This window comes from Pogoniulus pusillus, chromosome 27 (assembly GCF_015220805.1).
Source record: "Pogoniulus pusillus isolate bPogPus1 chromosome 27, bPogPus1.pri, whole genome shotgun sequence".
Classification (NCBI taxonomy): domain Eukaryota; kingdom Metazoa; phylum Chordata; class Aves; order Piciformes; family Lybiidae; genus Pogoniulus; species Pogoniulus pusillus.
In genome coordinates this window covers 6,800,667-6,814,399 of record NC_087290.1, presented here as the reverse complement: position 1 = coordinate 6,814,399, position 13,733 = coordinate 6,800,667, and the positions used below count along the sequence as shown (strand labels likewise).

Below are 13,733 nucleotides of genomic sequence, written 5' to 3'. Positions count from 1 at the left end.
CTAAAATTTGTGAGAGAAAGCAGGTCTAGGGAGGTTCTCCTCCCCCTCTACTCTGTCCTTATGAGGCTGCATTTGGAATACTGTATCCAGTTTTGGGCTCCCCAGTTCAGGAAAGACAGTGATCTACTGGAGAGAGTCCAATGAAGAGCTATGAGGATGATTAATGGATTTGAACATCTCTTCTATAAAGAAAAACTGAGAGTCCTGGAACTGTTTAGTCTGGAGAAGAGAAAGCTGAGAGGGGATCTTATTAATGACTATAAATGCCTGAGGAGTGGGTGTCAAGAGGAAGGGGACAGGCTCTTTTCTATGGCACCCAGTAACAGGACAAGGAATAATGGATATAAGCTAGAACACTCGAGGTTCCACCTCAACATGAGGAGGAACTTCTTTACTGTGAGGGTGACAGTTCTTCACTGAGAGAGTCATTGGACACTGGAATGGGCTGCCCGGGGAGGTGGTGGAGTCGCCGTCCCTGGGGCTGTTCAAGGCAAGGTTGGACGTGGCACTTGGTGCCATGGTCTAGCCTTGAGCTCTGTGGTAAAGGGTTGGACTTGATGATCTGTGAGGTCTCTTCCAACCCTGATGATAACTGTGATACTGTGACAGAGCTTTGGAACAGGCTGCCCAGAGAGGTTGTGGAGTCTCCTCTGGAGATTTTTGAAGCCAGCCTGGATGTGTTGCTGTGTGGCCTGCCCTAGGTGATTCTCCTTTGGCAGGGTGCTGGAGCAAATGATCTCTGGAGGTCCCTTCCAACCCCTAACATGCTGTGGCTCTGTGATCCTGTAAACGCTACAGCAGGTTGTGTTAGAGGTTCTCCCATGCGCTCTGCCTCCTGTGTGCTCCGGTGCCCTCCAGCGGCCGAAATGTGCATAACTTGCGGGAGCTCCGCTGGGAGCAGCCTGGAGTTGCTGCTGGCAGCCCTGCATTGGATTTGTCTGCAGAGCTGTGCTCTGACCCCATCTACTGATGAAATCAGAACGCTTTTGTACGAGTTCCAGGGGAGTTCTGTTTTGCTTAGTTCCTGCAGTTGTTGATGTTGAGCTAACGAGCTCCTATTTTTCCTTCGCTGTGTAAGGACAAGGAGAAGTCGGTAGCGGATCAGCGGCGATACTCCCTGATCGACCCCTCCACCGAGTCGGAAGTGATCCGGCTGCAGCACCGCCTTGTCAGCACGGAGGATGTGCTGCGCAACGCCCTGGAGCAGGGCCACCAGATGGAGAAGCTCATGGAAGCAATGAGGCTGTCCTCGGAGAAAACACAGGTAGAGCCTCAGCTGTCATTTCCTGGGCCGCTCGGCCCTCAGCAGGCATCTGCCCTGAGCAGTCTCCTGGGATCTTGCCCTGTGCTCTGGGGGTGATTTCAGTCAGATGGGAAACTTTCTCTCTTCTGGAAACGCTCTGGAAATAATTTGTTCTGGCCTTGCTAGGGGGTAGTTATGGATCCTTTTGTGCTCTGCAAGCACAGTTGCTAAATCATAGCATCACTGTCAGGCTGCCCAGGGAAGTGGTGAAGTCACCATCCCTGCCAATCAAACCAATTCTATGGTTTACATTGGAAGTGTTACGATTAAGGTTGGAAAAGACCTCGAAAGTCATCAAGTCCAACCATCAACCCAACACCACCATGCCCACTAAACCATGCCCAAAGTACTATGTGTGCATTTCTTGAACACCTCCAGGGATAGTGACTCCGCTACCCCCCTGGGCAGCCTGTTCCAAGGTCTGACCAAAAAGAGAACCACACTCCATAGTTGGCAGGACTGAGGGATGGTGACTCCACCACCTCCCTGGGCAGCCTGTTCCAATGGCCTGACTAAAAAGAGAACCCACTCCATGGTTGGAAGGACTGAGGGATGGTGACTCCACCACCTCCCTGGGCAGCCTGTTCCAATGGCCTGACCAAAAAGAGAACCACACTCCATAGTTGGCAGGACTGAGTGATGGTGTCTCCACCACATCCCTGGGCAGCCTGTTCCAATGGCCTGACCAGAAAGAGAACCCACTCCATGGTTGGCAGGACTGAGGGATGGTGACTCCACCACCTCCCTGGGCAGCCTGTTCCAATGGCCTGACCAAAAAGAGAACCCACTCCATGGTTGGCAGGACTGAGGGGTGGTGACTCCACCATCTCCCTGGGCAGCCAGTTCTGGTGCCTGACCAAAAAAGAGAGCTGCATCCCGTAGTTGGCAGGACTCGAACCTGCGCGGGGAAACCCCAATGGATTTCTAGTCCATCGCCTTGACCACTCGGCCACAACTACCTGCCGTGGGCGAGGCGGCGCTGGGGAAGCTTGCAGGGTGAGTAGCTTGTCTGCGTGCAGCGGCATGTAGCTGCCTGTCCTTGTAGTACAGGTGAAATATGAAACGTGAGGCTTTCTGCCATCTCTGCTCTTGGAGAGGTTTATTGCCTTGCAGTCCTTGGACAGGCCCTCTGGAGGTGACTCTGGGAAAATGTTTTCCATTCCTCTTCCCAGCTGCTGGAGGCATCTCCGTGTCTGATTATTTGCTGATGGGCCATGTATGTCCCCACTTCAGTTACTGTCTTCTCTTCCCAGCTTCTTCCTATGGTCTCTCTTTGTTTCTTCAAGACAAGTGAACCTGCTTCTGTTGTTTGTCTTGCATCCTTCTTTCTGGAATGGAAGGTTACGACTGACCTGACTTTTCCCATCTCATCCCTGCAGCGTCTAAGCCCTGACCGATTTCTCCTGCAAAGTGACCTGCCCCTTGTGCCAAGCTTTGTGCTTCATGTCCTTGTAGCTCTGTTTAGTCTTGCCTGCAACCAAGTCGTGGCTTTCAGAGCCCAGATGCACCAATGCTCCTCTTGTGCTTGCTCATTTAAATTCTTAGCTGAAAATGTCTTTTTTTTCCCCAGTAATGAGCAACCATTCACATTCAAGCAGACACCTTAGGATAGTACAGAACAAGCCACTAGACACAGGGAACGAGCTTGTTTTCCCCGAGGCAGGTGCAGATCACAGTATCACAGTATTACAGTATTATCAGGGTTGGAAGAGACCTCACAGATCATCAAGTCCAACCCTTTACCACAGAGCTCAAGGCCAGACCATGGCACCAAGTGCCACGTCCAACCTTGCCTTGAAGTGCCCCAGGGACGGCGACTCCACCACCTCCCCGGGCAGCCCATTCCAGTGTCCAATGACTCTCTCAGGGAAGAACTTTCTCCTCACCTCCAGCTTAAATCTCCCCTGGCGCAGCCTGAGGCTGTGTCCTCTCGTTCTGGTGCTGGCCACCTGAGAGAAGAGAGCAACCTCCTCCTGGCCACAACCACCCCTCAGGTAGTTGTAGACAGCAATAAGGTCTCCCTTGAGCCTCCTCTTCTCCAGGCTAACCAATCCCAGCTCCCTCAGCCTCTCCTCGCAGGGCTGTGCTCAAGGCCTCTCCCCAGCCTCGTCGCCCTTCTCTGGACACGCTCAAGCATCTCAATGTCCCTCCTAAACTGGGGGGCCCAGAACTGAACGCAGGACTCAAGGTGTGGTCTAAGCAGTGCAGAGTACAGGGGCAGAATGACCTCCCTGCTCCTGCTGACCACACCATTCCTGATGCAGGCCAGGATGTCACTGGCTGTCTTGGCCACCTGGGCACACTGCTGGCTCATATTCAGGCGGGTATCAATCAGCACTACCAGATCCCTCTCTGTCTGGCTGCTCTCCAGCCACTCCGACCCCAGCCTGTATCTCTGCATGGGGTTGCTGTGGCCAAAGTGCAGCACCCTGCACTTGGAGCTATTGAATGCCATCCCCTTGGACTCTGCCCATCTGTCCAGATCTGTTGTGGTAGGTAATCTGGAGGGTACCAAGTCATCTCCTGCCATGCCACAGTTTGCAGATGCAGCCAATGGCCGTTTGCATTGCAGCTGAACGTGCAGAGAGACAGTGGGGAGGCGGAGGCAGAGGAGGAGCTGCAGCCCTGAGAGCTCTGCTGGCTCAGCTGAGCATCTGTGTGATGCAGACAAGTCTCTTTATGTCCCGCAGTGCAGCGGCTGCGGCCGGCTGCCAGCACCAGGCAGGACAGCTGTAGTCGTGGTGACAAGTTTGTGACAGCCCAAGATGTGCTATAATCCTGTCAGTACCTCCAGAGTGACTTGAGCTTCTGCTGTAATTGCCATGTGTCAGGAGAAAATGCATCATGACAGCCTCATCTGTTGGAAGCTATGGGAGGGAGGAGGGGAATTATTCTCTGTGTGCTTTAATTCCAAAGTCCTGTGAGAAAAGGAAGTCTTCCCTTTTACATTCCTGGCTCCAGAGGTGGGGCAGCTGGTAATTATTTCTTCCCCAACTGTAGAAAATAACTAACCTTACATAAAATTAGTTGGAATGGACCTTCTGAGGTCAGCTCATTTATCCCTGGCATTGCTTTGATACTTCCATGCTGAAGAAATCTCAGAGATGGGACGAGGTAGTGTCATGACTTCAGCTACAGACTGTGGTACTAGAAGACAGCCAGAGGATTACCGTGGGAAGGCAGGCTTCAAACTCACTGATGTCAGGTGTTTTAAGTACCCAGGTACAAGGAAGTCTGGATCAAAGCTCCCTAGTTGCAGTGTGATATTTCTTCATCCTTTCCCTTATGAAGGGCAGTTGTTAACCAGGAGCTTTCAAGCCAAGCCTGACAACACTGCTGACCTAGAGAGATCCTGGTGCAATAGTTAGGGAACTGATGGTTCTTCCCCAGAAGCCACATTTCCACTGTAACCCATCCTGCACTACCTTCTGACTCCGTCTCTTCTCTGACAGCAGCGGCTGCTGCCCAGGGATCTGTCTTGGCACCACTCTCCCTTTGTCTGTAGAGTCTTCACTTTTCAGCATGCTCAAGAAGGAAATCTCTAATTACCAGGAGCTGCTGCTGCTCTGCCCTGGCAGGCACAGGCAACCACCACAGTCTGCAGCCCCTGGTGTGTGGCTGCCCTTGCTGTTAGACAAGAGCTTCAGGAGCAGGATGGCTCTGTGTCTTCATCTCCTTGTGGACTAATTGCTGCTTTGCTGTTTCCATGCCTGCAGCTGCAGAGTATTTGCCCTGTAGGAGAGGAAGAGGATCTTTGCCTTCCCCATGCCTGATCTCACAGCTTTGCAGGAAGTGACAAGGGTTTGACACTTGGGCAATTTGCTCTGGGAGGTTTTTATATTGGATTACAAGCAAATGGCACCACTTTGTTCCTTATTGTGTCCAGATTTCAAACCTGAGGGCTGCCTAGTGCACAGACTGGGTGTGCTGCAGCCAGGGTGGGATATGTGCCCTTCTGCAAGGCCTCAATCATCTGTGCCAGTGGCTGCTAACTCCAAAGCTCTTCCTGCAGCAGCACTGTTCGTCCCCTCCATCCAGGTGGGGATTCACTGCCTGAAAATAGATCAGGCTGTCAACACAGAGCTCAGTTTAAATCTCTGCCTATCTTTCCTACCCAAATTAAACCTCTGTCCCCTAAGGTTGATTATGCACCTTTGTGGTCATGCTAATGGAAACTAGGTAGCTGGTACTCATCTAATGATGGGTTTTAAACCTTGCAGTCTTGTCTTCTCATAATGTCTGCTTTTGCTGCCATCAGCAATTCAACAACAACTGTGAATCTGATTACCAAGGCCCAAGCAACTGACATCTGGCTGTGACTTTAGGCTGCAGCTTTCTTCTCTTGTTTGTGCTGCTTGCACTGTCATTTTGAAGCTGAAGGGCTCCAAATTATCCCTGCTGAAGAAACACTATAAATGTTTTAAAGTTCTGGTGCTTTCTAAAGATAGAACAGCCTGTCCTGGCTGCTAGACTTGTCCCCAGAGATGGGAAATGGGGAGCAGCAAACGTCCTTTTCACTGCTGGGATGTTCACTGTGCCACGATCTGCAGCTAACGCTGCCCTTGGCTGAGGTTTTGTTTACTGGGATTTGAGAGTCTGGAGTGTCTGTAAGGAACAGGGAAGGTGTTTTGTAGCTGGGAAGGATTGGGCCAGGGTGCAGAGGGCAGGAGGCTTCTTGTCAAGAGCAAGGTGGGATTTTGGCATTCTCATTTCCTCGTGTGGAGTGGGCTGCTGAGGCAGAAGGTGGCAGTCTTGCCAGATTTCAGTGCTTGCAGGCAAAAACCACTGGGCTCTGTGTCCCTCTCCAGTCAGCATTGTCCCTTCTCCATTGCAGACTGTTGGGAATTCTGGGTCTGCTAACGGGATTCACCAGCAGGATAAATCCCACAAGCAAGAGGTAAGCTATAAGCAAAATGTTGTTTAAAACTGTGGCTGCTGCTTGTGATTTCTTGCCTGTTGTGCTGAGGACAGCTCTTGGATGGAGAGACTTCTGCCAGCAAAGCCTGGCTATGTCATTCCCACAGCAAAAGGAAGGGCTTCTGGACAACTCCAGTTCCCAAGCATGGTGGGAGCTGCACCATTCCATTAGCACCTTCCCAGTGGCTTCCAGTGGTTTAGCAAGGTGCACACCGTGACGGTGCAATGGGTGCCTGCTCTGGGAGAAGCAGAGGGAAGGGAGCTTCCCCTCGATCTCCTGAGTCAGTGGCTGTGTGACTTTTCTCCTGGCAGCCCCAGCCAGAAGCTGCTCAGTTTCAGATCCCTGCCATCCCCTTTACACTGGGAGGCATTTGTGGAACATGCTGTCCTGGTCTCCCACGGTTTTCACCATTCAGAGCAGGACCTGCAGCCTCACACTTCATGTCCTCACAGGCAGGATGGCCAGCCTGAGGAAGAGGCAGTGTGGTTTACTGGGCAGAGCAGTGGATCAGGACACAGCAGGCCTGGTGGCATTCCACTGTGTGCCTCAGTTTCCTCTTCAGTAAAAATACCTCTCTGCTTGTCCTCATTTTGAATCGTAGAATCACAGAATTGTCAGGGTTGGAAGGGACCTCAAGGATCATCCAGTTCCAACCCCCTACCATGGGCAAGGACACCTCACACTAGATCAGGTTGCTCACAGCCCCATCCAGCCTGGCCTTAAAGACCTCCAGGGCTGGGGCTTCCACCACCTCCTTGAGCAACCTGTTCCAGTGTCTCATCACCCTCATGGTGAAGAACTTCTTCCTGGCATCCAGTCTCAATCTCTTCTAGTTTTTCCTAACCAAGGCCTATTTTTTTTCTTCCAGGAGAAACTCTGATAGAGAAGAGGTGAAGAGGATCATTTCATGCCAGTATCAGCTCCTGTGCACAGTCAGGAAAAACAATACCACATCTGGCTTTAGCACCTCCAAAAGACCAGACACAGTATTTTCACTTCAAAGCAGGACAATGTTTATAATGTACTAACTGATGTGATCAGGACAATCCTGGAGTCTAGTTTTTCAAGGCAGCCATCGTTCCAGGAGGGAGCAGAAAGGTCTCTCTGGGTTTGGTTTCTTACTTGTATTGGTATTGACTGTGGAATTTGTATTGCTTGAGCAGCCTTTCTCCCACCAGCTGACCTGGTCTGGATGACAGCTGCCTCGAGTGGTGGCTCAAGTGTCAGCAAGTCCCAGTAGCCCCACAGGAGCTACAAAGGGAGCTGCTTGTGGCCTTCAGCTCCAAAGAGTGTGCCTAGAGGCTGCACGCTTCCCACGTGGTCTGTCCCTTCCCTTCCACCCACCCGTGTCCTGAAGACCTGCACAAGCAAGTGAAACCTGCTGGGCTGACTGTTGGTGTGGGCTGGGGAGCACAGGGCAAGGAGAAGGCAGGGCAGGTGTAGGGCACGGGGGCTGTGCTCTGTGCTAGCACGTCGTGAGAAATGATCTGATGGCAGAGGGAGCTGTGCTTTGTTGCTCTCTCACTGCTGCCTGGGGAGGGAGCTGTGGTGGCTCTGAGCTAGGGGACCTCGCTTAGGTGCGGTTGGGCTTTCTTCCTGCAGAGAGGTTGCTGAGCAGGTCTGTGATGCCCTGTGTCACAGCCAGGCTGCCCAGCCTGTGCCCTTGTGTGTGTTCTACTGGGTCTTTCTTGAGCACAGGACTCCACAGACAGCTGGATCTCAGCATCACCAGCCCGAGAGCTCCATGCTGGCTGCAGTCAGCCTGGGGTAGATGCCTTGAGGAGATGACTCCCTCCTTGCTTGTTCAACTTAACAGCTAATTGGGGATTGCCTGGAGAATTGGGGATTCTCCAGCTCTTCACTATGATGCCCATCCCATCCTGCCAGGAATGGAGGAGGCTAAGGGGCTGCTGTAGCATCCATGCAGCTGTGGCTCTCTGTACTCGATGGGTACAGCAGTCCTCTGTGCATGACCTGATGGCAAGCATTTGAAGCAGAAGGAATCCAAGACTGGAGCCCACACAGCTCTTGTGTCCATACACAGCAGTGCAGCCCCAGACGAGGGCCTTGCTTGTTCTTCTGGGGCCTTTACCCTTCTCTTTAACTTTACATCACAGATTCCAAGAGACATTAGGGTGGAGGAAGGGGACAATATGCTTTTAAAGGTGTGAGAGAGTCCAGTTCAGGTTCACTGCTCAGTACCACAGGGAACAATCACAGCAATATTTTACTAGGCTTCCTGTAGTTAAGTGCCCAACTCTTCCAGTCTTCAGAAGCTCTTGTGTTGTGGTGCAGCATCTGTGAAAGAGGACAAGACAGAAGAGACCACTGAGAGGTGAGATCTGAGCCAGGCCACAGGCAGGTGAGCCTCATGGCACATCAGCTTTGTTGCTTTTTTGCTCTGATTTCCTGTCAAGTTGGGTTACTTTTTCCTAGGGGGTTGCCAGGCTCCTACCTCCTTGAAGGATAGGCAGCCAGAAGCAACCTGGGAAAGGCTTGGGCTTCGTGGTTACACTTCTGCCATGAGGAGGACATTGCTGAATCTGGGCTATGATACAGTTCTGGTCACTGGGCGAAGGGTTGGTGATCTCCCTCCATTAAATAAAGGATGAGAGAGGATAGTGGCTCCAGGGGATTAAAGCAGGTCAGAAAGCACAGCTTAAATCTGGTGTGTGGCAAGGCAAGGCAGAGCTTAAGACCTAATTGGCTGAAATCATCCTGCCTTGTAGAAGTATTTCATCAGCTCTTACTAATCACCAGGAAGATTTCTACATCTCTGCCTAGCTCTGGGACTTTCCCAAGGGATCATAAGGGTGGTCTCCAAAATCCTTCTGGCTGGGGCATTCATCTCCTAAGTGATTTAGGAAAATCCCAGAGGGAGTGCTTGTTGTTGCAGCCCACAACAGTGAGTACCTCACTGGCAGCTGCTGTGCCTAAGCGTTTAGGGCTGTGTCCCAAAGTGGTCTCTGAAGTCTTGTCTATGGTTCCAGCTGGCTTGAGCAGAGCTAACAAGAGTGCTTCTTGTGCTGCCTCTGTCCAAGTCCAGGGCTTCCTGAGCACCTGTTGTCTGGCAGAGCCCATTTTGGTGTGTAGCTTACTTCCCCTGATGGGTCTTCTAGTGACTTGTGACCAGCTGCCTTCACCTACAAAGGAAGGATACCTGTGTTTTCCACCTCTCTTGATGAACCTTTGGCTCTGCCAAAGGATCTCCCAGGAGTGGTTATGAGGACCACATATTTGGTTCCGTTAATCGCATGCAAAGTTGTCAGAGTGGCAGTGGTTCAGGGTGGAGGAGTCTCTGGCTCCTGCCTCCTTTCTGTGGGCAGCTCAGGCCTATGGCTCTTCCCAGCCAGCTTGGGTGACAATGCAGAACAGCAGCAGATGTTAAAGTTAGTGCTGATGGGCTTCCCTGGCTGTAAATAGCTGTGCTGGTCTCTAAAGATCAGCCAGGAGCTGATGGCACTTCTTGTGTGTGGTCTTCATATTGCAGGGCTGTACCAAAGTGAGCAGCAAGGCAAAGCCAGGTCCCCTGTGTCTCCACTGTCCTTGGGGTGCAGGTCCATGGGAGCTGCTCTCCAAAGAGGATTGAGTACAGTGTCACCAAGACACTATCCCATGCATCATCTGGGGTTCAGCTCAACCCTGTATGAAGTGGCCAGGAGGGGATTTGGACACCAACCATGTCCTCCCTCTCCAATAACTGGCACAGACTTCCATTCTGAGGTTGTGAGAGACCAAACTAGGGACTAACTTGGGAAGGACTTGGAGGAGATTCCCCAGCCCCTCTATTTATTTGTAAGTTTTAAGTGCTATTTTTGCCTACGTGGTGGTGTATAAAGTACTTCACGATATTTGGTCTTACTGGCTTGGTTCTTTGGGGGAGATTTCCAAGGGTGTTGGAGCACTGGTGCACCCATCTCCTGTTGTGGGTTAAGGGCTGGCTCCTGATTGTGCCTTCACTCCCACTGTGGCTTCAGCCTTGTTCTTATCTTGATCCCTGAAAGCTGGAGGGGGGGGGTCGGGGGCCCCTCTCCCAGCTTGTGTGTGCCATGCTGGTTTTGCATCTGGAGCCAAGTCCTAAGCATCGTGCCTCAGAGCACCAGTGCAGGGTGGGGAGCAGGAGGTAGCACTGCTGGAGCCCTGGGCACCAAGGGAAGGACCAGCACCCTGGGTGTGAGGCCAGCTGCGATACCCCAACGGTTAGTGATGCTCTTCTGCTGACAGCTGAGATGTTACCCACTAAAAACCTTCTTTCACATGGAGACTGCTCCACGTTTAGTGCTTTCTTTAACCCTCTAGACCAAAGGGAAAAGAATCTTGGCTGGTGACTCCAACTTTATCCCTCCTACAGCATCCAGAGAGCTGGAGCGAGGGGCAGCACCGTGCCGGTGCCGTGCTGAACCACGGGTGCAAAGTTGCCAGCCAAGGCTTTCCAGCTTCCCCCTACCACCAGCAGTTCCTCTGGCTTGAAGTAGAGATGCATGAGGGTTTCATTCCACCGAAAGGATGCCAACAACACTGCAAAAGTCTTACCAGGAATTGCAGTGCTCCATTGTTCGGCAGCTTTAGCAGCTCAGCACTATCTCGTAGGGAGTTATTAACACACTAAGATCCTCTAGGCCTCATGTAAGTTACCAGAATAAAGCTGATACTAGATGTATAAATGGATGATAACCTTTTACCCCTACAGTATGTATTACAATTTTTTTGTAGCTTAGTCATTTTTTGGCTATCAGATTTTGTTAGTATGATATAAAAAAAAACCAAACAGAAAAAGATCCCAAAAAAAAAGGAAGAAAAAAGGTTTGACTGCTAATGTCTATTTTGTTATTTGAGTCGTTTTCTTTCTCCCTCTGTACAAAAGCTGTACAAATCTCAGTCTGTGTTAACTACTACAGATGTGTATCCATGTACCATCCACCCCCTGTCCTGGCTTGCTGGTGTGGTGAGCTCATTACTAAACAATAAAAGCTAAGCTGTGGCTGGAGTCGGCACCCCCGGGGCTGCTGGGGTGTGTTCAGCATGGTTTGCACTGCGGGAGCCACCCCCAGGTGGAAACGGTTGGGGGGCAAGGGAGGGATTTCACTTTGCAGCTCGAATGTGGGGCTTTGGCAAGTGCCTCTTGTCCTGGGCTTGAGTAGCGACCTGGAGCCATCAGCTTTTAGGTGCTGCTGAGAGCAGGGGCTGCAAACGGGTGAGAGGCCACAGAGCTGTCCTCGGGGATGAGGTGCACCGGGAATCATAGTCAGGGTTGGAAGGGATCACAAGGATCATCTAGTTCCAGCCCCCCTGCCATGGGCAGGGACACCCTCCCCTAAATCAGGCTGGCCAGGACCCAGTTTGCTTTTCACTCTGGGCTGGGGGAGGACAGCCTGACCAAACACCAGCAGCTCTCGTGGCCCACTTGCTGCCAGCTATCTCCTGAGCTGTGTGGGGATGGTGCTGTTTATCAGTCTGTGATTATTCTCCCTCTGTTGGCCTCACCAGTCCCTCTCTGATGTGTCTACCCCCAGGAGAGGTGTTGCAGTGTGTTGCACTAGACCCACCTCACCTCCAGACTGGCACCTACTTGTTTGAGCAGTGCCACCTTGCTTTGCAGGGGCAGAGGCAGCACTTGGCTCATGCTCATCCCTTCCAACTCCCCGCAGACCTTTAGAGCACAGGGAGGTGGAAAGTGCTGTGGGTCAGTCCTGCCGGGGAGCTGCGTTTGCTGCCAGGGTTGGTGCAGGTCTGGGGAAGCCACACTGCTGCCCAGCCCAGCCTCTGCCCTTCCCCTGTGTACCCACCATGTGTCCATCTGGATGCTCTGAGCATGGTGGGGTTACAGTGTCCTCAGTGGGGCAGGACTAGGGACATTCACTCCAGCTTTTGGTGCATTATTCATGGTCCAGCACTTCATAGTTGGGAGTTTCCTGGCCTGCCCATGGTCTGTGCCCCAGCTCAGCAGCACACCTGATCAGTGAAACATCCAGCTCTCTTCCTGCTATGGTTTTCTGCACCCAGGGGCTGTAGATGCTCTCCAGAAAGGCAAGGCTTTCCCAGCACTGCCAGCTGCCTTAAGAGAAGAAAAAACTGGAGGGCCTTTTCCCCACCTTCTTGGCTGCTTCTTTCTCTGGACTGAAAATTCTCCACTACCAGAATTATCTGAAAGCATTGAAGTCTTTCTGACTAGCTGGTGAGGCTTGCAGGTGATGGGTTGATTCCAGAGGGAGGTCTCAGGGAAATCACAGAATGGTGATGGGAGCTGGAAGGGACCTCTGGGGATCATCCAGTCCAACTCCTCTGCTCAGGCAGGTTCATCTAGAGCAGGATGCACAGGAACAGGTTCAGGTGGGTTTGCTTTTGCTGCTGAGCTGCAGATTTTCTTGCAGCTGGACGCAGGAGCCACTGGTCTTACTTGTCTGGAGGTGGAAAGGAGAAACGAGCCCAGCTACCTAAGGTCTGGCGAGATCCAATGGAGTATGACTGTCATACTGGAAGGCAGGTGGCACAACGACACTGGAAGCTGGCTGTGCAGCCTTCTGGAGCTGCAGCACAGGCTGCAGTGTGCTCCGTGATGCCCTGCTCTTTTATTTTGCCAAGGGGTGTCAGAGTTGCTATCAAATAACTTGAGACTTCACTGTTTCTTCACCAGCTCTGTATTGCAGGGTCTCGGATCTCCTCAAACAGCTGGGCAAGAGCAGCAGGTCCCTGGGCCGCCACTTTGCTTATTTCTAGAGCTGGTGCAGATGGCATCTGCTGCTGCTGTGGGCTTTGCTCTCCTCCAGCGACTGGAAGGGAAATCATTCATGTGAACTTCACCCGGGAGAAACCTCAGGGCACAGGAAGGCGCATCCCGGCGGAGCCCAGCACCGGGGCTGCTCGGGGAGCTGCTCTTTGCTTTCAGGGGCTGGCGCTGCTCGCCCGCATCGCAGCCCGAGGGGGGTCCGCGGAGTGGCGCTGGAGGCTGGGATCCTCTCCCAGCCAAACTCCCGTGAGGGGAGCTGGCTGGTGGCTCCCGTGCATGATCCCGTGGCCCTGGCCCCAGAGAGCTGTGGCTCTGCCCCGTCGGTCCTGTCCTTGCTGCTGAGCCTGCCAGCAAGGGGACGACTGCTCAGCGGCGCCTGTTGAGCTGCTCCCACGTGTGGGGTCACCAAGCCCCATTTTGCAGCCAGCAGGCCTGGAGGGAGATGTAGCTGGGATAAAAAGCAGGGTCTGGGGACAAGAGGCTTTATCCAGCACAGCTGGCAGAACACCAGGAGCTTTCCATCAAGGCTGGGCTCTGTGCAGGGGCTGGGCTGGCTGGGGCAGGGGGCAGCAAGTCCCCGCTCGGTGTGGGTGACTCCAGCTCCACCTTTGATGCAGTTCCACGGTACAACTCGTTAAGGTGCCTGTCTGCAGTCAAGTGCCCAAGCCCTGGTACCTGCTGGCGATCACACCGCGGCACATGCTTTGTGTGCAGACATCGCATCTCGCCGCCGTTCATCGTACAGTGAGGATTAATAAAACATGAAGTTTAAAGACGCCTGAGTC

General features: G+C 52.6%; 1 protein-coding gene and 1 non-coding gene across 4 annotated transcripts in view; one reads left to right on the top strand and one right to left on the bottom strand.

The window, feature by feature from the left end:
- The window catches only part of CLIP2 (CAP-Gly domain containing linker protein 2), a 115,765-nt gene extending 104,557 nt beyond the window's left edge, over positions 1 to 11,208 (top strand). For all 3 annotated transcript variants that reach the window (XM_064166571.1, XM_064166569.1, XM_064166570.1), the window contains 3 exons: positions 1,079 to 1,264; positions 6,138 to 6,200; positions 7,090 to 11,208. In XM_064166571.1, the coding sequence (XP_064022641.1) occupies positions 1,079 to 1,264; positions 6,138 to 6,200; positions 7,090 to 7,101 (261 nt within the window). In that variant the 3' untranslated portion in view covers positions 7,102 to 11,208. The remainder of the gene's footprint in view (positions 1 to 1,078; positions 1,265 to 6,137; positions 6,201 to 7,089) is intronic.
- TRNAS-AGA (transfer RNA serine (anticodon AGA)) lies at positions 2,181 to 2,262 on the bottom strand. Its single transcript has one exon. It is a non-coding gene; the product is annotated as a tRNA-Ser (tRNA).
- Positions 11,209 to 13,733: the final 2,525 nt, after the last annotated feature.